Source organism: Triturus cristatus, chromosome 7 (assembly GCF_964204655.1).
Source record: "Triturus cristatus chromosome 7, aTriCri1.1, whole genome shotgun sequence".
In the NCBI taxonomy this organism is placed as follows: Eukaryota; Metazoa; Chordata; class Amphibia; order Caudata; family Salamandridae; genus Triturus; species Triturus cristatus.
This window is the reverse complement of record NC_140590.1, coordinates 1,072,581,444-1,072,608,227: the sequence shown is the minus strand read 5'-3', so window position 1 is coordinate 1,072,608,227 and position 26,784 is coordinate 1,072,581,444. Positions and strand designations below refer to the sequence as shown.

General features: G+C 46.4%; 1 protein-coding gene across 1 annotated transcript in view; it reads left to right on the top strand.

The window, feature by feature from the left end:
- The first annotated feature begins 8,602 nt into the window (after nt 1-8,602).
- The window catches only part of SH3TC2 (SH3 domain and tetratricopeptide repeats 2), a 257,065-nt gene continuing 238,883 nt past the window's right edge, over nt 8,603-26,784 (top strand). Inside the window, exon 1 of the mRNA XM_085618160.1 lies at nt 8,603-9,301. Coding sequence (XP_085474286.1) covers nt 9,286-9,301 — 16 coding nt within the window. The 5' untranslated portion in view covers nt 8,603-9,285. The remainder of the gene's footprint in view (nt 9,302-26,784) is intronic.

The following is a 26,784-nucleotide window of genomic DNA, read 5'->3' as shown; positions in this document are numbered from 1 at the left end:
TGTTTGCTGCCTTAGAGTCATAAATGAATGGTCAAGTGTTAAAAAAGGTGGGTCTCGACCTTGCGTAGACAGTGTGGTCAGTGGCGATTGTGTCCAGATGTCCGGCATGGGGAGCGCTTGAACTCTACGTGTGATAGGTCCTGGTCGGCATGGGGAGCGTATGATCACTACGTGTGCTAGGTCCTGACTGTCTATGTGTGCCTAACTCATGTGGCATCTGACTTTATGGTGTTTTTCAAAGCGCGCATAACCACTTGGGACATGTGTGCTTTATTGGGGTCAATCTCCCCTGACCAGTGTGATGTCGCTGTGCCTATCTATGGGATTGCTCAAGAGTTTCCTGCTTGCATGTTTGCTTGCCAGCTCCCTCCTGTGACTTATCAATCAGTGATCCCAGGTCTAGGTTTCAGGGCCTGCCTGACTACATACTTGCGTGTCAAGGTAGATGTGGAGTTCGGGATAGGGGGTTCTATTAATAAAGACAATAATTCATTCTTGTCGACAAACGCATCAATATCCATGTTAACACTATCACTCCCTTCATCATACTTTACTTCAGCGTTAAACTACTTTTCTGCTTTCTTTCTCTCTGTTGTTCCACTAGTTAAGATGGTACGCATCCTAACTCCTTCAGTCATATCTTTTCTCCATGCTTGCTGTTCTGCTTCCCACTGCGCTTCCATCCAACACTGAACTGTCCTTTTGGCCTTTTTCTGATATTTTTCCTTCTCTAATGCATGTGCTGGACAATCCCATGCATTCACGGCTTCAAGTTGAGCTTATCTAGGGGGAGGTTTCATTTCATAAACGACCAGCTTCGAATACTCAATTATTATCAGGTTGAAAGTACCATCAGGAGGGAACTACAAGGACCCTTCATCCTCGGTGATGCTGTCCCATTGTTTAAGCCAAATACACGTGTAGCCTGACATTGGTTGTCATGTTATGACAAGGCGTACCTTCAGGAGTGGCCTCCTTGCCTTCATGGGTATGATATTCTCACATCATCCCTAATTAAAACCATTCATTTCTTGATAAATTGCATTTTTTCTTTATCGATATTGCAATATAAATTCAATGAACATTACTTAAAATAACTCGCAGTTATCAGCAAAACGCAACACTAACTTCCGATTTCAGCACAACACCACAAAACAGTCCACTCACAGCGCAGCACTCTCTGCGGTAAAGACCAATCCCAGCATGGCACACACACCGACTGACCAATGCCAGCCCTGTACCTTATAGTGCAACTCGCAGCAGCTCTCACTCAACAGTGATCAGCTTTGCAATAGCAAATTATATAAAAACAAAAACAAAACTCTTGTTTGTTCTACTAAAAGAAAGTTTAAAGTATGCAATCACTCTAGGGGAATCACACATACAAAGTGAAATCTCGACCAGTGGGAAATCACCCTGACTAGTGCGATCTGTTTTTCTGCACAAAAGGACTAACCCAACACCAATCTCAATTAGTGCAGCTTCACCATAAAAGTTATTAAGTCCCTATCTCTTTTGTGTGGTTGATAACAGCTTAATATACTCGATGAGTCCGATAACTAGATTTTCAACTCTTGCAATAAGCATGTTTCTCTTCATAAGCAAGAGTTTAACACACAAGGCGGCTTCACAAATCGCACGACAACACTGTGCTCTCATGGACTCAAAATTGACACCACTCCACGCAGCACACTTATTCATCAAACCCACAAACACCATAATGGTTGACAAGACAATCAAAGACACATAACTCTACTATACTCACACTGGTAGGACACTGCAACCAGTCAGAAATTCTGGAACACAGCCAATTCTCCAAACTGGACCATAAAAACCTCAGGGATGCTGACTGGGCTGGGGCAGATTTTGAACAATTTTCAGGCAAATTCCAACTACCTAGGCCTCAGTAGGAACCATCCACTCCTACCATCTGGCACTTTAAGAGATAAGGATGGCGTTTGCACTGCTCAAACTTGGCGCAAAGTTGAATCTCCAATACGTCCACTGGAACGGTTCTTTATCTTAAACTGAGGATAAAATAATAAATTCAGCAATATATCAATGACAATGAAGCAGATTTTACCCCTGGGGAACGACAGAGAAGGGTCATTTTGCAACCATGAAGGTTTATGAACAAATTAGCAAAGTTCCAATCATAAATCGAATCAATTAAGCATAAATCAATGGTCTCCTGACTACAGCATGCCTGACTATAATTCTAACAATTCAAATCCGTTAATGCAAGTACACGTAATTAAAGACAGAATATCCAAAATTAGAAAAACTCTGTTCCCATGATGGGAAACTACCTAATACTAAGCTAGGGTTGTTGCTAAGTTGGAACATGTTGAAGCACCTGGTGCCACAATCATAACAGCAAAAGTAGAACCAAATGAAGGTTCCAATTAGGAAAAGGAGAAATTAATTTGCTCTAGAGCAAGACTATGAGTAGACATGTAAGAAGCATTGGCTCTCAGGAGAGAGAAAGGGAACGTCCGCCTGCAAAGGTAGACAGGGGCAATATTTCTATCAAACTTACTCAGATTCACACAGTTAAAACATGGAATTTCATCCAAATGATACATTGCAAAGGTTTCCACCGAGTTAGCGAGTTAGAACCAATCAAAAATTAGTGTTCTCATAGTACTTGGTGGCAGCCTCCTTCACACAGATATTAAAATGACAGATTCTTCCACCATTGTGGCCTTCTCACAAAGAGTATTAAACTTCTCTGCCTCCCTTCCCATGCAGGTGCTGAGAATCATCGTCCAACCAATTAATTTCAACAAACATGACCTTCGAACAGTAAGCTAACAGAAATGAATACATTTGATAGAAACACAGTGACCCTGGTGCCTGAAACAAAAAGAGAGTCACGCAGAGCAAGCAGAAATGCAACACTTACATTTCAAGATGGAGTCGGGCACCTAGGGCCACTTATGTCAATGTTAAGATGTAGATATTCAAACTATAGTTAATAGAAATCATATAAATTACTCATTTGACTAAATCTGGATGTAAAATAAAGTGTGCACATGCAGAAGTACTGAGTGCTTGTTACAAGCTAATATGTTATTAATCCCAAATAAACGGTAGTGATACTGCATCACCAATGTCCTTATAGTGAAATATCGACCAAAATAATTTTTATTGCAGCAAAGCTCGCTGCTGCCATAGGCAATCATTGGGCTACCTTGGTACATTTATTAAATGCTAATCTTGGATGGGTAGCAGGTAGAAAAATACTTCCTATACTCGTTTTAATTGTAACCTAAAGTTCTTTTTAATGGTAAGGTTGGAATTTAAATTATTATTTTAGAAATGCCACTTTTAGAACGTTAGCAATTTTCTGCCTAAAGTTTCTGGGAGTTTTCAGCTGCCTGGGCTGGTGATGGCTCTCCCATTGGAAAATATTTATTGGAGCCAGACAGTGTACAAAAGGGGCTGGGGGTAGAGTGAAGTGGGTCTTTCTGACAGAATACCTGGGGAGGATTTGGGCCGTACCCAGATTACACTTCAAAGAGACTTTTTCCAACACACACAGAGACCTACCACCAGCCTTTTGTGTCACTAGTGAGGCTGGAGCCAAATCTAGGGAAGAGGGGAAGAACTGTTGACAACCAGTTTTAGGGTCAGAGAAAGGGGTGTCCGCACCCACAGGCTCGTCTGGGCCTAAAAGTAGCATCCCCAGAACATGAAGGAGAGCAAGACTTTGTACCGGGAAGGCAACAGCGGCAGCACCACAGACAACTGGAAGGACAAGTCCCCCGATGCCGTTGATGGACTGAGGACCCTGTCTGCAGCAGACTCCAGATTCAGTGATGCTGGCCACCTAAGGCCCCCAGAGGGCCTTGTAGGGAACGTTCTGGACCTCTGTGCCCCAGCAGGAGAAGGGAAGCACAAGGAACCAGGCAAAGGAAAAAGTTGGTACAGAGAGCCATAGAAATCAGATACTTGCAAAGTGCACTCTTTTGTGGACCAGACGGCCTGCTAAAACTGTTCCAGGTGGCTAGGACTCACCACCAGGAGCACAATGAACCCCAGATTCCGGAATCCCCAACCTCTTTCTCCACAATCTTCAGACCATCCAGAACACCTCTCCTACACTCATCCTGGATCTCCCATGCCACACACCACAATTTGACTCACCTCACAGATCTCCACTGGCAGCCTATACACAAACACTGTCAAATCAAACTCCTCTCACACACATACAAGGCACTGCACAACTTTGACCAGCCTACCTCAACTGTCGCCTCCACTTCCACCAGCCCACTAGACACCTACGCTCTGCATCACTCTCTCTTGCACACGCTCATTGCATTCACAAAAGCAAAACAAGAGGCCTCGCCTTCTCCTACCTCGCACCCAAAACTTGGAACGACCTCCCTCTACACATAAGAGCCTCCTCCTCGCCTCTGGAATTCTGCAGGAAGCTGAAGACCTCGCTCTTCAACTAACACCTAGCAGACGACCGTCACACCTACTCCTTTCGCCTGCATACCCCTCGGGTGTTAAGTCGTGCTTTACAAATCCAGATAGCATAACAAAATATATCATGATCTTCAAGCTCTGTCCATCTGGCCTGAGTTATTGCCTTTTAAAGATCCTGACCTAAGAACCCTTTTGCTGAAATGGAGCTTGTGGGGCTCCTCTGCTCTTCTAAGTAATTACCCTAGTGGGGGCCGTGCCCAGGGGTCTTTTCAATTTTAAATTTCATAGTTTCTTACAGGGAAGGAGCGTGCATGGGGCCCTTTCACAGACTCCCACTGGGATCGGAAATCCCATCCCCAGGGCCAGATTCACCGGCCATAGGACCAATACCCGGTCTCTTGATCCCATTCCTGAAACTCAGAAGAATGAAGGAGCTCTTTGACACAGGAGAACTGGAGCACAAGCAAAGTGCTCCCGCATGGCTGGAGCAGGAAAAAAGGTGTTACCGGATCCTGCTCAGCAAGGAGCTGTGCGTGGGGACCCGGTCAAAGTCACGGGTGCCTTGGGGCTCCACCACAGCCACCACTGCAAAACCTCTATGGCGGTGTCCCAGGAAGGACTTGGCACCCCCGTTTAAAAAAAAAAGAAACAAAAGAATAAGGATCGCGGCTTACCCAAATACCGTAGGAGAGCCGCTACTGTAATATTCACTGCTCCATGGAGAGAACATCTTATAATACCCCGTGGGCTTAATTTGCTTCTGTTTCTGCTGATTGTGGCATCCCAATCTGGGCAGGGGCACCACCAACAAACTAAACTGAGGGGGCAGCAGGAGTTGCAGCAGCACCCCAAAAGAAATGTGGAAATTGGCCCTAAGCTTCTAGGGTCCTAATATTTATGACCTCCAAGCTGTTTCCGTCATAATTTGTAATTGCAGTAAAATCTATATTAGTAGTACCATTAGAGCTCGCAAAATGAGGATACAGAAACATAGGAGAGCAGTAATTAACAAAGATGACAAGTCACCACTCGTCCAACACAGCACCACCTAAACATTTCCGAGGCAGAAACTTTTGTTCTACAGCCTGGCAGTGCAGTGGCAACAAATATTGTTTTAAACATAGATATTAGGTTCAGTCATATGATGGTGCTTATTAACATGTGGATTTTTGATCTTTCAATGTGGTGGCCCTATCGGCCAATTCCAATAGGCTTTCCTTCTATATTGACGTGGTGACCTTTAACAATGCTAATAGGCTGGCCTTATGTCATTGTTGTAATGACCCTTTGCCAAAGCCAATAGAGCTGCGTTATCTAAAGTGATATACCCTATATTGTGATATTCTATACGTTATGGAGGGGGATACTGTGATTCTAGGTGTCATGACCCATTAGGGGTCAAATATGATGTCAGAATGTCACCAAAAGTATTTTCAATCTGCCTGATGTACATATTTGTAAACTAATGAGTAGTATTTAGTAGTGTGTGTCTCATAAATGTATTTTTCCTTTTTTCAAAGAAAAAGCACTGACTGGACAATCATTTATTGAGTGTTATTATTGCGCACCAGCGAATGGTGATTACCAGCTCACGCCACCTTCCCCTCAGTAGGCCTGGGACTGCTCTGCTTCGCTACCCTGAGAGAGTCAAGTGCTGTAATGGAATGGAGTGCTTGGTTCCCAGTGAGGAGACTTGTGGACCTTTTACTGGTGCAGGTCTCACATCCTGCACAACTCACAACCAATTTTTTTAAACCATCTATACAGGGATCCAAACCTATCAAGAGAATGTGTACTATTTATATATCTAAATGCCTGTCAGCTGCAACTTATGGTACAGGTCTATTGGTTTATATTGAGGTTGGGCAATTACGAAAGGAGGCAAATTTATTTTTAAGAAGACTACTAGCCATTCCCCATAGTACTTCTACTTGTATTTGTCATACAGAAGTGGGTTTGGTACATATTGACAAGGCCCTACAAATGCGACCTATGAAGTTGTGGAATTCAATCTGGTGTGAACCAGAGGCTACTTTCAACAGAGCACTCATATTGAACTGCGTATCCCTTGATTATGCTTTTAATATTCCTTGACTTGATTTCTTTAAAACAAAATGTAAATTTCTTCAAGAATCTGTGTATTTTGAAATTAAAGGACTATTAAGACAAGTTAATGATTACGAGAGGGATCGCAGAGAATTTGGAAAACCTATGGTCATGCCCATATCTAATTATTGACCAGTATGGTCTTCCGATTATAATATCTTGAAACAATGAAAACCAACATCATAATTTTTATTGACGCACAATAGCTCGTTGCTTACCTGATTCACCTCTTTCCTCCAAAATAGATCACAAAGATTCAAGGTTAAGCAATCCTTATCTAAACCCGTCCCAGTCACTCTAGGAGTACCGCAGGGATCTTCACTCTCACCAACACTTTTCAACTTTTTCATGGAACCACTCACCGGACTTCTCAGCTCCTCTAAAGTCCATTACCACATGTACGCAGATGACACACAACTCTTCATAAAGATCCACTCACTTGAGTAAATCAAAGCTCTCAACTCAACGCATCATAAAACTCAGACCTGGCTGGACGAATACCATTTGAAACTAAACACCCTCAAAACTGAATTCCTAGTAATCACTGCCCCCAACCAATCGACCATCATCCGAGAGTGGATGAATCATCTAACAGCACTCAAAGGCCAACCACTCATTATCGACTCAGCAAAATCGCTGGGAGTAACGCTGAACACAAATCTAAACATACAGAAACACATCAGCGCCTCTACTAAAGGAGCAAACTTTCAGATGAACACTTTGAGAAGACTGAAACCCTTCCTGCCCGCAAATGACTTAAAACAGGCAGTGCAAGCGCTAGTTATCCCAAGAGTGGAATATGGGAGTGTCACTCTCTGCGGCCTTCCCAGATCGACGACGGCCCCGCTAAGAGCTTCAATCAACACTTCCGCTAGACTCATCACCGGCTCCAAAAGAAATTATCACACCTCCCCAGACCTTAGAGCCCTCAATTGGCTACCTTTCGAGGCTAGAATTCACCTGAAAATCGCATGTATGACGCACAAGGCCATACATAACAATAACCCGAGTTACCTAGCGCAGAACCTGGTACTATCTTGTGGTAACAGAACCTCCAGGAGCTCCAAGAATCTTCTTCTGAAACTGCAAAGATTTGCCAAGAAGAAAACTTACAACCGGACTTTCTCAGGAATGGCACCCAGGATCTGGAATGCCTTACCCCCAGAAACGAGACAGGACCCATCTACTGCCGCATTCATAAAAGAAGTGAAATCTATACTCAAGGCCAAATTTACTTGAACTATATCTACACCCCTGTAATATATTTGCTTGCGTGTTTTAGCTACCACTCTGTATTAGACTCAGCCATATTCCTCACTATGTTTTGTCCTTGTTTCTCATATATGTCTTGTAAAGCGCTCTGATACCCGCAAGGTTCTTGTTCATGCTATATAAAAACTTCAAAATAAAATAAACAATAAATCAAAATATGGCCACACAATACATTACTATGAAATGTTAACTGCTCAGATTTCTAAACACAAAAAATATAATACAGATATCAAAAGATACAATAACTGGGAAACTCATAGGGGGAGCCATTTCTGCAAATGGTTAGGAGGTCTCCTCACAGGAAAAATAGGAGTGAGGGCAATTAGGTTAGTGAATAGCACGCGTTAGTATTACTAAACGCACTATAAAATGCTGTCCATATCTACTACATGTCCTATTTATTTATCACCATAAGTTCCACTCAGTTTTCAGTCGTGTAGTTGTTTTTGTGGTTGCATAGGGCTTGCCTAGGGCGAAAGGTGCTCTAAATTGACCCCAAAGAGTACTGGAGCTTAAACTAATATAACACAGGAACAATGGCTACGGGGCAGTTGTATCTTTAAAACAATCACACACAGTCTAAGCCTGCACAAGTTGATGGTTAACCCGGTGCTTTCCAGGGCACAGGAGGGTGAGAGGCATTCCAGCTGACACATCTGGAAGGTCAGTGTTGTTTTGAAATAATAACGGATCTGCGCCCTTCCTGTGCCCCATGTGAGTGGCTGCCGGAAGGTGGCACGGTGCCCACTCGCCTTTCCGTCGTCTCGCTCGCTGACGATGTGATCCAGGTGACAACGTATGAGTTAGTAACACACGAAGATAGCGCTCTCTACTGCTATACAGCCTCCAGGCGCTCGGAATGAGCGAAGATAACGATTTGAAAGAGGTGACCTTCAGTTTACGCTGAAATAAGTGAGAATTTTTGGGGGGCGGAATTCGCATTTCTTTTATTACGCGTACAGCGCTATACACCAATGGACATCTTGGCGCTAGGATTCATAAAATACATTTTTTTTTTTAAATCAACGAATCATCCCACCGATTACTGCAAAAATTCATGTAGAGTTATCACTTTTTATAATGCACTCTATGCTGATGGGAAACCTCAGGATCGGTTGCCAACACCCTTTAAAAAAGTGCAGTTTTAAAAGAACTTATAAAAAAGAAGGAGCGACCTTTGAGATGGCACCTAACAAATGGAAGGACGGCGTCTGGCTGAATCCGACCCGTGACCCGCGAGAGCGGAGGCAGTACGGAGAAAAGTTGGAAGTCGACGAGTTCCTTCCTTGTAGGAGGGAGGGGCCGGTCCTGCCTCCCCGGCTGCAAGTGTGCGGCGCTCTCCCGAGTCCGCCACACAGCCACACAAGACGTCTCGAAGGCTGGCCGGGCTGCGAGCCACCCGGCCCCACAGCCTCGTCCACGTTCAGGATGGGCTGCGCAGGGGGTCGCAACACTGAGAGGCCGCGCTGAGACATGAAAATACCAACAGGCAAGGAGAGCGACGTCTTTTGCGTATTTATTTTAACAGAAGGATTTATCTATCATACATGCTTGTTTTAATTTTTGCTGCGATATTCAATATTGGGAAATACATTTATTAATGTTTACTTTGTGTGAGTGAGGGCGCGCGCATATGTGTTCGTCAATGTCGGCTGACTCTGCCTTCCATCCTTCCTATGTCGGTAAATTAAGTACCTGTCGTTTACAGTATGTAGAATCGGCAGCCGGGCGGTATGAATTAAAACAAACTGGTTTGCTAGCATTGAGACAGGTAAAGCATTACATTGCTAAAGAGCATTACGGTTGGAACTAGGGATGGCTGGTAAAGGTTTTATAATCTCACCCTGTGCTTTAGCTCAGTTTCTCTCCTTCAGCTGATACAGTGGAGAGTAGGGCGAAACTAATGGCATTATTGTATAACCTCCTAGAAATCTAAAATAATGGCAGTAACTCGGGTATACGTCATCGTCGTCAGTGTGCGTTCCATTACAGAAACTCGGATTGATGAATGTGGAGCTTTGTTACATGTTTACATATTGCTGTAGAGGTTCCAGGCTCCGTATTTTATTGGTGCAATGCCTTACAGTAGAATCATTTCAATACATATGTCCATCCATGGGAAGTGTAGGAACTTGGTTCCTCCTCACACCTCCTTCTCATGGGTCAGTAATCTCTCAGCCTGACAATCTCTTGGAATAATCAAACGCCCTTTGTTCAGACAGCAGTCTAACCGGTCAATGGAAACAAGTCACAAACATTCCGCGCAATCAGCTGCCATTGTTAGGTGGGTTTGACAAGGGGAAGCTGCCTAAACAGAGGCTGTGCAACATTGTAATCCAGTGTGTAGGTTTGCAAAGGTGACGAATGTTGCACCTCCACAAACTTGTCAAGTTTACTAACTTTGCAAAACTTCTTCCAAGTCAAAATTTTCCGCAAAAATAGTTTTTACTAGATGTCTTTAAAACAAGCATTGGCAACATGCCAGTAGTACTGCCTAATTAGTTAAAATGACATTAGTGATGGGTTAAGGCACTCCAATCATCAGACAGGCACTCTCTAATTTATCTTTGCACCCATGCATCCATACATCTACGCACTAACGCATTCGTGCACAACCACAATTAAAAACACACACTCAATAACATATGCAAGATTAATTAAAATAATTCAAGTAGCAAAAAGAAAATAAGTTGCCATCTAAACATGCCAGGCATATGCTTCCAATAACAAAACTAACCATAGCCGTGGGTGTCTGTATTGTATTGTATATTATCTGTCATTGTTTATAAGTTCCAACATGGCTGCCACATTTACAATCAACATGTTGGCCATCTTGGAATGGTAAAACAATGAAAGACTAGAGACAACCTCTATCCATAAAGGTCCCCTGATTTAGAGGAAGCAGCCAAGTGGGATACCTCATTCCACAGATGAAATGAGCTGTGTGTAAACAACTCCTTAGCACTGCCTAGAGAGCTGTTGTCTCATGTTAAAAAATCAAAATAAAAGATGAAGCAAATAAATGAAAGGGGATCAATCATAGGAGAAAACTGAAAATGAAAGGACTGGCCAGCCAGCACTACCGCTGGAGTACATACATTTTCATATTCATGCGCACATGCGCGCAGAAACTGTCACCATTCACAGGGAAGAGAGCTAGTGACTGATGGGGACAGAATCATTTCTCCAGGTAGGACACTGTTATGGATGGATGTAGAGTTTAAATGACACTCAGAAAGACCAATGGCAGAAGGAGGCTGACCCAAAGACCCTCTACCTACCGATATGGATATAGATTTATTTGAGGTGAGCGAGCCAACACATTAATAGGGAGAGCCGAGCCAGAGCCAGAGCCAAGATAACTGTCTGACTGGGCTCTTGCAGCCAGTGCATGAGCCAAGCCCTGAAAATGTTTGCTATGTACATCATGCAAAAAAATCACATAAAATATTATAAAGTCTCTTCAAAACTCCAAAATGTTTAATTCTTTACATGTAGAAGCTTAGACAATAATACACCATGTTATAGCACTCTACTGAGAAGTACTTGTCATGTAAAACCTGTACGTGACCCAGATTATTATAGAGCAACAATATAGTCTATTAAATCAAGCACAGTAGGTAATTGTACAACTGGTATTTTGAGCTTGCATACTTGAAAGTGCTTTCATATGCGATAAAAAAGGAGTTGTGGTGAAATAAAATATTTGTTGACGAACACACAATTTAAGCGGGGTATCTGCGATTTATCCAGGTTGTCTAGTTCCACTTTGCAAAAATCAGCCCAAAAATGAGTATCTATTTGTCTTTCATTATGTTAAGGCTTTGTTTTTATCGCTGTGTATTTTCGGCAGTTTTTATATAGTGCAACCTCGATCCAAAGGTACTGGAGCACTTTACATGAGCACCATAAGGCCTAGTGTACTAATCCCACCATGAAACTATCAAGCATATAGTCATAAAATAACACATGTATTTTTGTAACATTTCTTAACAAATAGATCACGCCTATACCCATGATCATTGGCTTGCCACCTTTGCCATCTCAGCCCTCTTATATTGACTATCAGAATTGGTGCAATACAAGCACTCTTTTTAGTAGAAGCACAGCATTTAAGACCCAATCAAATTTTCTACACATTTAAACAAACATATGTGAGGAGCCTAAGTCCTTCTCTCAGTAGTACTCAAAAAGCTCTATTTTGTTGAACACATAAGGTCTGGCATCAGCTGCACTGTCAAGGCAGACTTAAAATGCAAGTGTGGGTTACTGTAGCCCTGGACATCCCACACTGCTCTAAAACACCCAGCAGCACTCTGAGGTCTAATATTAACGATGGAAAGGGAAGGGGATCTTTGCTGCTTCTAGAACAAAACAAATACTTTAAACTATCTATTTATCTAAGGCACTTTAACAGTGCCCTGTGTGGCACTGAAAGTTTAAACTCCATTTCATGGTAGGCCTGATACTTTGTGTGTGTTGGTGAGCCCTCTCTAGGCAGTAACATTGCTGCTGGCTCAGGCAGCCACATAAACAAACAAAATATTCACACCTGCATGGCTGAGAAGTACTTTTTCCATGGAAGCATACAACTTCTGTCCAATCAAAACGTACTCCTGTCTACCAACACGAGGGAGGACCCAAAAGCCCTTCTCTGGAGTACTCCTGAAATAGGGTGCCCAGATTTTGAAAAACCAAAATTGGGAGATTTCACAAACATAGAAGTAGGACTACAATTTAATTTTTACAGAGGGGCAAAAATGACTTAAAAGACAGTGTTCACAGCACAGGAAACACAGACGACGAGCCGCTTAAGGGGAATAGGTTTAATGACATTTTACACAAAAAATCACTTGTGTTTATTACATTGTTTTCTGAAAAGAATGGAAATGAATCCTGACGATGAATACATGAAATCTTACCTCCATCTGCATTCAGTGGACTCATTTTTATAAACTGGATATGTGCTGAATTCAGGTAAATTTGCCACAACAGATGATGAAAACCGGGACTTTCTAGGCAAATCCCGGATGCCTAATCACCCTATTCTGAAAGCTGTTTTTTAGGCTGATCATATATCTGCAGGAAGTTGCTGTAAAGCCAGACCCAAAAACTATGGTTTACTGTGCTTACATCTTGCAAACCCTTCGATTTGCAATATTTTTTATTTTTTTTATTTTTTCATTTTTAGCACAGCATATCAATATAATCATAGGTGCTCACTGTGTGACATTGCAATCAAGAAAGATACAGTAACATAAAAATAACAACATAAAGTCTGTCATGGCTCGAATCAAGAAGGAGAACAGTAGCAGCCAGGTAGGTAGAAATTCGAAGGACAATACAATCTCCAAGGCCCCCCCCCCCTGAGTCATAGCATAGAACCAGTCGCCGTCCAGCAGCAGGTATCGTAGAGTCACAGCCAGCCTCAACCCCCGCGTGAGAGACCCCCTAGGGAGGAGGGACCCGTCTCCACAGGCCATGGTATTGTGTAGGGAATCCATCCTGCGCGTATCCATAACTGCCTCACCTAATCCAGTAGGGACAATGACCAACTCTAACAGTGAGTCAGAGGCATTTCGTAGGGAGTCTACATAGGTCCTATAGGGACCCCAAATGTCCTTGGGATGAGAGGAACAGGGCATTGTACTGGAATAGACTTCACTATTGGTGTTGCAGTAGGCCAGACTATTCAACCAACTTTGCAAGGTGGGGACTGTCCTAAGACCCCAGTGGATAACAATTTCTCGCCTGGCTAACCGTAAGCTAAGGGATGCGAATTTCCTAACAGTTTTGAGGAAATTTACCGTATAACCCAGGAGTGCCACTTCCGGTGTGGGGATGAGGGATAGATTGGTCATGTCGCCTAGCGTTTTGTGAACTTTATCCCGATATGGTTGTAATGTGGGGCAGGTCCAGGTGAGATGAGCGAAATCAGCGTGCGGGGCGCAGCATTTCCGGCAAGTATGCGGCCTAGTCGGATCAAGTCTATGAGCTTTGGCAGGAGTAATGTAAATTCTGCGCAGAAACTCAAAATGTAGCAGTGTATGCCGGCTGTTTAATGAGATGTCTTTTGTGACTGTGCAGCACTTGCCCCATTGATCGTCTGTGATGGGGCAGCCCAATCACCCTCCCAATCCCTGCGGACTTTATCATCGATAATCGGGATCATCCTGGAGCAAGCCTTATATTTGCAATATTTTTCACCTGTTATTTTTTTAAAACCTTGCAGACAATGTATTTTTGTCAATATAAGTAAACTTTGAAAAAAAACAACTTCCCATAGGTGTCAAAAGGCAAGATTAAATATTGTGCACAAGGCAAGATTAAATATTGTGCACACATAGTCAAAACAAGCATTAGGATGCATAGGAGACCCCAGCATGATGTGTATGTGAGCATGCATATGTCATTGCACAGGCAAAAATGTGTTTTTAAAATATTTTTATTTAACATTGGAAGATGGTGGCTGTTTATCTTGGGGTGGTAAATCAAAAATAACTAAAAGGTGCATCGAAGGGTGAATTAAGAGAGGAGCAGCCTTATAGCAAATTGAAGGTGCATGGCCCTCCTAAAAAGTATCCACAAATACATTTATAAAAGCGAAGTAACAGAGGAGTTTGGAGGGCAGTAGAGCGACATGCAGTGAAAGTGTGGGGATCAATGAAGGGATGTATTTATTTTTTAAAAATCTGAGAAGAATGAGCAAGGGTTGGGTGGTGAAAGCAACAGTCGAGGCCTTAAAAGTATGTAAACGCCTGCAAGGCTGGGGGAGCAACAGAGGGGTAGGTAGAGGGAAGCAACAGCAGTGAGACAAGAGGTTAAAATATAAGTCACAGTGGTGGGGGAAAGCTGGGAACAGCAGAACATGAGGGAGAGAGAAACATCGAGCGTGGGGGAGGGGTAGAAGCTGTTGCGATAGAGCAGCAAAGTAGGGAGAGCAGCACACAGAGTGGGGTGGGACGAAGCACGCTGGAGAACAGCACACAAGGGCGATAGCAATATGGATCTGAGGCATTGGGTGTTTGGGAGAAGCATATGTAGATGAGCATTGAAAAGCACATGCACTCTCATGGAGTGTTCAATCAAAAAGAAAAATGTAGTTCCCTAAATATGATCAGTGGAAGAATACAAGTCAGCTCAGCAGAACAAGGGTAAAAAGCAGTGCTTAATTTGTGCTGGTGGTTTCCGGTGCTCAACACCGGCACTTAATTGTCAGCTCCGGCTCTAGTGACAGTCCACCACATGGTAAAGCTGTCTTTTTCATTTTGAGATGAGCAAAGGAAGCGTGTTTATTAATTCAATATACATTGAAAATAAATAATACCTGCATCTCATGCCGTTATTATAGCTCTGTATGGACTGAAATAGCCAGAATAGTCTGAATTGTCACACTTGTAGGAGTGCAATGGCTAGGTGGTATGTTGGTTCTGTCACTGGAAGCGCTGGCAGGGTACGGGTAGCGCAGGCTGCAGTGGCTTTCCGAGAAGGGCCCTGGCACTTAATTTTTCACAAATTAAGCACTGGTACAAAGGCAATGCTCCACGGAAGTGACAAACATAAGATAGCATGGGACAAAGAAAGCCACTGAAAAAGAAGCTGGCAAGAGTTACAATAAAGCCGATCAATAGTAAGCAATGTTTTGGTTCTACGCATATTGGGAATTATCACTAAGCTAACAATAGGTATATCACAACCAGACCGCTTGCACTGTCTGGAAGGTGAGACCTAAAAAGTAGTCACCTAATACGTTTGTTGGAAGGGTATATGTCAGCCAATCAAAAGGATGGAAACAAGCTATGTTCTTGCAGTGGGCCAAACACAAGAAGAGGAAGAAAAGCCATTGAATAAGAAGCAAACACATGAAATTGATCAGCAAGCCCATCCGTGATAAGCAAAGGGCAGCTCCAGAGCCCACTGTAAGCATTGGTATTGTCCACAATAGGTCTTTCCACCATAGTCAACTATAGTAGGGGAGCCCTAACCAGTGCATGTGTGTGGATAAACTGCTTCTAAAACAGTAATTTGAACCCACAATTAAAGTCTTTACTGAAAACCCTACTTACCGACATACAGTCGCTCTGGTAACAATGTGGAGTGGATCACATGGAAGGTTTGTGCTTTGTTTTCATTTTACATTTAGAGTGCTGCTGACTGAACAAAGGAAATTTGATATCTGAAATAGATTTTAATGCACAGAGACTCATTGACCGGTGAGAAGTAAATCGGACCAGGAACTAAATTGCTAAGATTCCTCCTGGTTGACATGTAAGGGAAACATGCCTCGGAGGGTTTTTGCTTTCAATAGTGTAGCAGGGGCAGTGACACCAATATAAGTAGGTGAGAGGGGCCCGCTGCACCCCAATTATAGCAATCGATTCTCATCCAACTGTGGATGCCGCGTTTGCCTTGCTTGCATTAAGGCCTAAGGCTCCCTTGCCATGCCACAGCCACATGGTGACATTGCCTACTAAATGACCCTTTTTGAAACCTCTGCTGTTTCTGCTGGACTCTGCCCACCAGATACTTTGTATACTGACAGCATTATCTTTCCAAAATCGGGCAAATTCTTGCTACAGAAAAATATGGCATGATTGAGACAGAGGATCCGTCCCCGGGTTCCCACTGCTTTGCTAGAGCCAGGGGTCTAGATTGGTCAGTAAGATTGGGGGGACTTCAAACTTCCCAAAAATCATGCCGAGCATGAGGGGTGGGGGATTAAGGGGCAGTGAGTATTGTTAGACACAATATTTTTCAAACTAAACAACATTTTTTAAGACCTTCAACAGAGACGAGAGCGACAGTATGTGTGTGTGAGATTTTGTGTATGTAAAAATCCCAGGGGAAATCCAGCTGACACCTCACAACGCCCTACTGAAATCACTTGTACCCAACTATTTACTTCAGAATATATATGTTTAATGGGTGTAACACCCCCAAACACCCCCTTGAAGCTACGCCCCTGACTAGAGCAGATCAACAGGAAATACACCTTGTGTGTTACTGTGAGGACATGCCGACAAACTAATCTTCCACAGGTGCATTTAATCCATAGCCAAGTAAATGACAGTGCTGCAAGGAGACACCATCTTACAAAATCCAAAATAATGGAGGAGGCAGGTCAAAGAATCAGATTTTACTTTTGGTAAGTGAGTTATTGTGAAACAAATTCAGAAAAGGAAAACAGACCCACTATTTCCCAAAGAACCCCTGCAGGTTAACCTTGTCAAAGTCTATCACCAGGAATATTTTACATTTTAAGAAGACAGTGAGCCAAAGTGATGATTCAAAAATGTCCTATGTACCAACAGAGATGTAAAACACTGAGATAATCATTTGTCTTGGAATAATTAAACCTCTTCAGAACAAAATATGAGTGGAGCTGGAGATGTTACAGGGTTACAACATCTAGTTGGGAGTATTCGGCCACTATGTTTGATTGAAAAAATGTGATGGGCAACATCTTAATAATTTCATCTATTAGTGTTTAGTTACTTTATTTATTCAATGTCTAAGTTTTTGTTGCTATTTAGTTTGTTTATTTCATTTATTAATACTTTACTTTCTTTCTAATGTGCGGGTAAGATGTAATGTGATATAAAGAAATGTTTTTTTTTTTTTTTTTTTGAAACCGTTTATTGCAATCTCAAATAGTTACAGGTATGGGCCTACAACCGTCTGGCCGGCCGCTAGAGTGGCAGAAGCATATGACATATATACAGAAAAATCTCTTGGCGGTGCAAAAAGGTAAATCAGGAGATATCAGTAGTGCAGGCCACATAACTCCAAACCCACAATACGGTTTCCTTTTGTCGAAACACAACAACACAAAAAACCACACCCGCAAGGCAACCCGCAATCCCAAGTGACAGCACGCGCTCCTTAAGTGGGGGACCCCAACCAATCGCCAAACTCTGAAGAGGGGAATGAGAACAGATCAGGGACTGGGGAACCACGTGCCCGTGGCTGGGGGAGGGGGTCGGCTAGGGGGACGGAGCTGGTGAGGCAGCCGGCAGCAGTGGCGGCTCGCAAATACCCCCGCGATAGGCGTTCCAGGGGCCCCAGATTTTCACCCACGCCCCAGGCTTACCCCTCGCAACATACACCACCTTTTCACGAAACATACACCAATCCATGTGTTCTTTCCAGGCCGACACCGCCGGGGGCCTCTGGGATCCCCACAATTGAGCAATGTCACGCTTAGCTATCATGTATCCCAGAGTCACCCACCGCGTCTGCGGAACCGAGTAGTCAGTTGGCTCCCACACTTTCAGCAAGCATCTCCTCGCTTCAGGCAACAGCGCGACACGCGTAACCACTCGCAGGACCTCGTGCACACCACGCCAGAATCGCTCCACCTTTGGGCATTCCCACAGAATATGCAAGAAAGTTGCCAAAGCACCACAGCCACGCTTACACAGTCCATCCTCAGCAAAGCCCATACGTAGAAGCCTTGGCCCCGTCACGTAAACCCGGTGGAGGATCTTAAGCTGGACGAAGCGAAGGCGAGCCGGGATGGCCACCTCCTTCGGAGAGGCCACCGCGGAAATCCAGTCCTCGTCGTCCAATTCCAGCCCATCGGCAACCCAGGCCTCGCGGAGGCCAGTCAGCAGGCCCGATCGGTCGTTGATCAGTTTTTTATATATAAGGGAGATCGTGCTGTCTGGGATATGGCCATCCAGCACTCTGTCCTCCAGGGGGGAAGACTCCGGAATGGACGCGACATCCGGGAAGACGGAGCCCAGCGCGTGGCGGACTTGTAAGTACCGAAAGTACTCACTGCCTTGCAACTGAAACTCCGTCTGCAGCGTCTCGAAAGTTTTGAATCCCCCCCTCGTCCAGAGATCTCCCACTGTGCTGATGCCGATCGTGTCCCACTTCTCGAAGCCCTTCGAGGTCCACAGGGAGCCCAACCTCGCAGACGCATATAGCGGTGACGCCCGGGTCAAACGGTCCTTCCACCCCATAGCTGCGTTAGCCGCGTGCCATACACGCACCATGACACGCGTCGGTCCCGTCAGGCGAGGGTCCGGCGCGCCAGAGTAGAGCGCTCGATTGTAGTCGCCACCGGGCAGGAGCATCTTGTCCATTTCAAATGCCGGGTTCAGGGCGGGCCCGTAAAGGCCATGATTAATCGCAGCTAGCTGGGAGGCCCAGTAATACCGTTTAATATCCGGGAGGGCAACCCCCCCATCGTACCACGGGAGCGTCAATTTAGCCAAGGCAATACGTGGCCTCCCGTCCCAGAACAGGCGACGCTGCAAACTCTCCACCTCACGGAAGTAGCGCGCCGGGACCAAGTCCATAGTGTTCTGGAGAGCGTACAGAAAGCGCGGCAACGACATCATCTTAAACAAGGCCGCTCGGCCGAGCGGCGAAAGCGGCAGACGCCGCCAACGCACCACGTCCTCCTTCAGGCGCTGGAGGGGGGGCAGCAAATTCCGCTCGTAGCGGGCCTCCGGGTCCAGAGTAATATATATACCCAGGTACCGAAACCCCTGGGAGGCAATCTGGATCGGACAGTCCCGTGGTAGGACCGGAGCCTCCCCGGCAAGCACATATACACAGGATTTCGCCCAGTTGATGACGAGGCCTGAGTTGCGACCGAATGAGCGCAAAACATCAACTAGGACGATCAGTGATTTACGCGGGGAGGCGAGATATAGAAGGATATCATCAGCGTAGAGGGACACACGGTCCTCATGCTCGGGGGTCCAGCGGAGACCACGGATGGAAGGGTGCCACCGCAGCCACTCCGCCAGGGGCTCCAGGGCCAGTGCAAACAGGAGAGGCGACAGGGGGCAACCCTGTCGCGTGCCCCGTCCCAGTGCGAATGGGGCCGAAACTCGTCCATTCACCACCACCTGCGCCAATGGGCCGGAATACAACAACTTGACCCAGCTGATGAAGCCCGGTCCGAAGCCAAACTTCGCCAGCATCGCCCAAATGTATGGCCACTCGAGCGTATCAAACGCCATGGTGGCGTCCAAGGACGCCAAGATGGCCGGTTCCCGCACGAACGGGACACGCGCGAGCACCCCGTGCAAGCGTCGCAGATTAAGGGCCGTGTTGCGATGGGGTATGAAGCCGGACTGGTCTTGGTGGACCAAATCGCCCACCACGCCGACCAGCCGGTTGGCCAGCACCTTGGCGAGGATTTTGGGCTCCGCGTTCAAGAGCGAGATAGGCCTATAGGATGTGACCCGCTCACGGGGTCTCCCCTCCTTGTGGATCACCACGATCGTGGCCAGACGCTGGTCCGGCGGAAGGGAACCCCGCGAGCGGGCCGCCAGGAACATCGCGCGCAGGTGGGGCGCCAGTACATCCGGTCGCAGCTTATACAGCTCGATAGGGATGCCATTGGGGCCCATGGCCTTGCCAGATGCGACCGAGCGGATAGCAAGGGCAATTTCGTCCGAGGTGGGAGGAGCGTCCAGCGAATCCCTGTCCTCCACCGAAAGGGAGGGCAGCGCGATGTCCCGAAGCAGGGCATGGGAATCCTCCTCCGAGCAGGGAGAAACCGGGGAATACACCTCGCGGAAATAATCCGCGAAGCAGGAGACAATGGCGTCCGGCTCGGTGACACACACACCATCCATCCTCTCGATCAACGGAACCACACGACTCGCTCTCTCCTTTTTGTCCAACCACGCAATCAATTTACCAGCCTTATCACCCACATCATACAGTCGCCCCTGTTGCTCTCTACTGAGGCCCCTGGCCGCCTCCGTGACGAGGGCCCTATAGGCCGCCTGCTTGAGGTGTAGAACATGCAATGTGGCATCCGTCACCCCGCTCCCCAGGTCACCCTCTAGTTCAGTAATTTCGGCCTCCACCCGGGTTACCTCCTCCCGCTCGCGCCTCCGGGCATGGGAGATAAAGGAGAGGGCCTCCCCTCTGAGAACTACCTTAAAAGCCTCCCACAGGGAGATAGCCGAAGGGACAGACCCCACATTCTCCTCAAAGTACCGCTGCAAGGATTTGATCAATTCGGCTCGAATAGTGGGGTCGCGCAGGTACCAGGCATTGATTGGGGCTACCCTGCCCTCCCCCCTCGGGAAGACATCAAAGTGCAACAGTAGTGGGGAGTGATCTGAAATACCCCGCGCCAAATGGCGCACCTCTCCCACTCTCCCAGCATAGGCCGCAGGGACCAGGACATAATCAAGCCGCGAGAGGCTACCATGGGCACCCGAGTGGAAGGTGTATTGCAGCTGCGCGGGATGCTTTAGTCGCCAGCAATCCACCAATCCTAGTGTATCTAAAAGGCCGGACAGCCACGCCTGTGCCCGGGGGAGGTCCCTGGGGGGATGACGATCCATAGACCCAGAAGCCACCGCATTGAAGTCCCCCCCCCCACTACCAGAAGCCCACCCGGGAGGTCAAGGAGGAGGCGCCCCAGGTCCGCAAACGTGGTAGATTGCAACCCCGGCGGAACGTACACTGATACAAAAACGACCACTCTGCCCTCCATTCTACCCACCAAGACAGTGTAACGTCCCCTCTCATCATGGCGCACCTCATCAATCTCCAATGGGAGCGAGTTCTTAATCATGATGCCCACCCCCCGCGAGCCCGAAGTGAAGCCCGAATGGGCCACCAAGCGATAGCCTCGCCGATTCATGGCATGAAAGGAATTACCTATAAGGTGTGTCTCCTGCAGGAAGACCACATCTGGTGAAATTCGTTTCAGATACTGCAGGACCACACCACGCTTAATCCTATCCCCCAGTCCGTTAACGTTCCATGATAACACAGTCAAATCCCTACCCCCCATCATACATGGAAGCCATCAGTCGTCCCCCAAAGAGCATCTCGAAAACAACAATACAGTAAAGGGTTCGCCTTGCGGTGCAAACAAACAACACTCCACCCCCGCCCACCCATCCCAACAGAACTCCCCCCTCCCTGCACCCCTGCATGAGCCCAGACAGCCCCCCCAAAGTGCAGTGTGCCTGTCGCCCCATAGACGAAAAACTAACTAGTCCCCCAGAGGAGGAGGGAAAGCCCCCAATGGACCCCGTACGACCTCCATAGGAGGGGAACATACACGATCAGTGAATGGTAACCGGAATGTTGTCCAGAGCAAGGCCTACTATTCACCCCTCAGTTCTGATCCGGCGAGCCCTCCCCGCCAACCGCACCCCCCCCCCACCCCCCCGGCCCCGATCCCCAGGCAGAGTATCCAACCAGTCCCCAGCCGCCTCGGGACGGTCAAAAAAGTGCGTGCGACCATCCACCTCCACCCTCAGCTTAGCTGGAAAAAGCATTGAGTACTTAAGGTTCAGGTCCCGTAGGCGACGTTTAACTCCGAGAAAACTCAGTCTCTGCTTTTGGACCGTCGGAGTAAAGTCAGGGTAGAAATTCACGTCCATATTATCGAGCTTGACCGGTCCCTGTAGCCTGGAAGTCTGCAGGATAGCGTCTCTGTCCCGAAAGTTAAAAATCCGGGCAATGAGAGGCCGCGGCGGGGCTCCGGCCTTAGGTCTTCCTCCGGGGACCCTGTGAGCACGTTCCACCGCAAAAAGTTTACTCAGCCCCCGGGGCTGGAGACGGGTGAGGATCAGGTCTTCCACAAACAAATCTGCCGCCTCCTCCTCCCGTCCCTCCGGCACCCCGACAATGCGAACGTTGTTCCTCCGGGCCCGACCCTCGGAGTCCTCCAATCGACGGTCCATCAGGGCGCTCGCCTGGCCAAGCCGGTGCACCTCCTTTTGAAGGGCCGCCACGTCTGTAGTGAGACTCGAGGTAGTGTGGGCCAGGGAATCGACCCGGTCATTTGTTTTAGACAAGTCGGCTCTCACCAGGCCCACATCGACCAGGGCCGAGTCTATCTTCTGCGCCAGAGTATCAAAGCGCTGGTCCACCGAGGCCTTCATCTCGGCAATGGCGCCCATGACGTCCCGGAGGGTCAGATCCGCGGGCTGAGCAGACGCCTCAGTCGGGCCCGCGGGGGATGTACGCGGTGCCTCTGGAGATCCCTTCTGGAGGGTGTAGCGGTCCATGCTGTTAGACTGATGTGCCGGGCCACGGCGGGTCGATTTCACCTTTGCCCGGTCGCCATCTTGCTTTGTGGACATGTCGCACTCCCAAAGTCGTGCCAATCTCCTCGAAAGGGCCGATAAACCAGTTCACGGGTTCCGGGGGGGGGTGACCACTGGACCGCAGGACAACTCACAGCCGGCGAGTCAGCCGGGCACCGGGACAAGGCCACACCACCGCACCCCACTCCGCAACCCTACCTCGCTTGAGGCAAGGAGGGCGCAAAAGCGAAAGTGAAAGTGCGGGGTACGCGAGTCGCCCAGCCCTGCCCGCCGCTGTTGTTCGCTTTGTCCCCGGATCGCCCCACAACTCCAATCCGGGGGGCCGGCGCGGAGAAGGCCGCAATCTTCGATCGGTGCTCCCACCGGTGTCCGGGGTCCGATTCGAAAACGGAAAACGGGTGCCGCCTCAGCTCGGGTACACAGACACAGTCCCCTCATCAAAGACAGGATATAATCAGGATTAATTCAGGAGGTCGCGGAGGTCCTCGGGAGCTTCGCACCTACGCGGCCATCTTGGTTGCGCGCTAGGCTCCTCCCCGATATAAAGAAATGTTGACTATGTTCAGCCAAGCATTTTTCATTGTGTATGCCATTCTACGATGTACAGGGGGATACTAGCAAAGTAACAACCAGAGAAGCAGGCAGACAGATAGGAACTATTTAAATAAAGCAATTTAAAGGTATTAAACTCTTGTCGCCTGCTCCTTGACTACTGTAGGCAGCATTCTGCAGCACACACAGAAGGAGGAAAATGCCATTAAGGATTTTTGTGTGCAGGAAGGTATCCCTATGGTGTAAACAAAAATATATATATCACGCCTCATTGAAATAGCGATCACAGGCCCTCTCCACAGAGAACCCTCAGACTGCAGCTGTGAACCATCAATTCATAAATAAAATACCCTATCAGATATACTTAGGCCCATTGTGGTGATGTTGTAATGCAAATCAGAATTTACCACTGCTTCTAAATGAAGCTAAGCTAAATTACACTGCTGATTGCTGTACCTAAAATCCCCAGGCATGATTTTTGATAAAGAGACACATTGAAGTATCGTGATCCATTAAATATCCTTTCTGATCAAAGAAAATTGTCATCAATTAAAAAAAACCTGATGAAATTAAGAAACGATGAAAGCTGACAGCAAGGCTAGGTACAGAAACTCACTGAGAGGCCAGCCTGGCAAAGATTCCATGCACACTAGAATCTACGCCATATCTGAATTATGGAATAGGTTTGTCGTCCTCACTGGACCACCAATGAATGGTAGGCCAGACGTGAATTTGAATGAGGCCTGTCACATGCAAGTGGACATCGATTCATCCAAAAATATTGATCCGACTAACTTGGTTGAACAGTTACACGGCAAAGATGCAGACATTGACAAGAGCACACATGTAGTACTGAGAGCCTCCTGCACTTATATTCCATTTCCTATTTGGAATGTACTGACATATTCGGTAGGAGTGGTCACAAATTTCTCACAGACTTCTACCAAATGAATTAGTATTTTGTGAACCAACATATTTATTATTAAGTTGGTTTACAAAACACCAAAAGGTAGTGGATCGCAAATCAACCTCCCATATAAATACACAATTTGATTGGCTAGATTCACAGACATGCTGGCCTGCTAGGGTCAGTTAAAGAAAGGGTAAACCCAAAATCACTGGGACCTGGGTAGAGAACAGTATGGAGGAAATGGTCCCAGCATACAAATCATTCAAAATAAAGCATTGGAAAACAATTGACCAAATAACTAAAAGAAGTTTGAATGTCATTTAATCACATTGAACTAGCATAAACGTTTTACTGAGGTCCATAGTTTAGGCAACAATTTTTAAGTAATAAAAGTGCCCAGAAAAGGAGGGGTGAGGGGGTTAGTGATTGAGTGTGGGATTTGAAAGGAAGTGAACACAATGATAAATCCACTAGAACACAATCAAATTGGTCGGCATAATTGAATCACTGCCGAGTATTACATACAGATCAAATCGTAATTACAATATCAACAGTTCTGAAAAATGCCATATATGCAGAAGATCACAGTGCATCATGTACTGGTGATAGTATTGGCAATGGTGTTATGTCGACGTTTCGACCCCTTGTTTGTTGTAGGTGCTCAATACGACCTTACGGGGTGGGGTCTTCATCAGGACTGGGGTGCGTGTGGAAAGGGAGTGGGCACCATGTCTGTCAAAGGACTTGACTCTAAGACGCCGCAGAATCGTCAAAGGAAGAGGGGTTCCAGCCTCCTCAGTGGTAACGGCAAGGGCGGAGAGAGTGATGGCCACTCTACCGCAGAGAAAACTTCTCTGTCCAGTTAGGTCCTAGAGCTCTCAAAGATCAGCACTAACGGAGCCGTAGTCAATGTTACTTAAGACGGGTTGACTGCTCGGGATAAATCACCGCTAGTTCACCGTCGGGGAATAAATCCTGGATCTCTACTCCCGCTTCACAAGTGCACAGCAGACCACCGAGTCTTTGATTGCTTTTAAATAAAGCAAACTTAATTATTTTAATGGAGCCTGTTATCCTAAAAGGAAAACAGCTGAGTTAAAAAACAATCTGAAAAAGTTTACAACCATTGCCTGCTCATAATAAAATGGTTTTTGTTCACATTCGCAAAAGGAAAGAGGTCCCTTCTGGACCCTTTGCCATTTGGGAATGGTTATGGAATCCTATGGCTTGGTTTTAAAATATTAAAGTTTTGCAACTGGATTTTGGTCACACAACCTTCATACGTAACTTAAGGAATAAAAATTTGAAAGAGGCGCCCATTACATGCCCCTTTCAAATAACCATTTGATATTTATTCACAAACCCAAATTGAGAATTGGTAGCGTAGTACCAGATCGCAATTTGGGTTTTGTCAATTTGAAAAATGCCATGGTAGCAAAGGCGCCGATTTAACCTATGCAACCATAAAACTGTTTTTACTTGAGACTCCTAAATCCTTGTGTCCTCCCCTTTTAACCATGAGTGGGGCCAGGGCACCCAGGGACACATGCCCCAGCCATGGCGTATGGGGTCCCCAGGACGATTTCAGTCCCAGGAGGGGGGCTCACAATGTATGAGTGTAGCAGTGCATGCACATGTGGCAGCCATCTTTACATTTTGAAAAAAATTCAACATTTCATCATGGATATTTTGCCGTTTTTGGTTTACTGTTCCATTGTGGTCAACAGCCATTTTAGAACTGCAAATTTAAAAAAATCTATACTGTGCAAGAAAAGTTTAAAAACAATTGACCTCGTATCAGTGTATAACTGACAGTCCCTCACAGACAAAAAAGAAGTAAAAGAGCACGGCGCATATGGCCTGGTACTTCCCCAAGTCCCCTCTTTACCTTTGGTACCCACAGCCCTTGTCCTCCCGATGAGGTCTCCCTCCCTCCTACAAGGCAAGTATTGAGACCACACCAATTTTTGGATTTCTTTGGATTAGGGGGGGGGGAGTAACCCCCCCCGGCCGTATTTATTGCAAAATTAAAAAACATTTATTAAAATTATGCACAATTACGCAGAAAGGCCAAATACATTGTTAGACAGATGATGTCACATGGCTATCCTTAACTTCTAATACACACGACACTCCTACCGTAAATCTAACAATGCATATATTCACTTTCTGCATGTCCCCTCTAGAGCCTACGGCACGGTCAATGACTGGCAGCCTCCAGATCCCAGCAAACTAGCAAACTACGCGAAATTACTTCGCCGGAGTTGGCTTGCGCAGGGGGTACAGCTTATCGGACGGATACTTTCCTCCGGGCCCCCCACTGCGCCCTGTGCCTTAAACTCCATAACGGGGGCTGCAGAAATTCTGCATACTTGCGCCCTGATGCGCATGCGTGTGCGGGGGTGGCCACAGGCCCACTGGAAAGAATGACTCCCCCGGCCCCCGCACCCCGACAGCCTACCTACC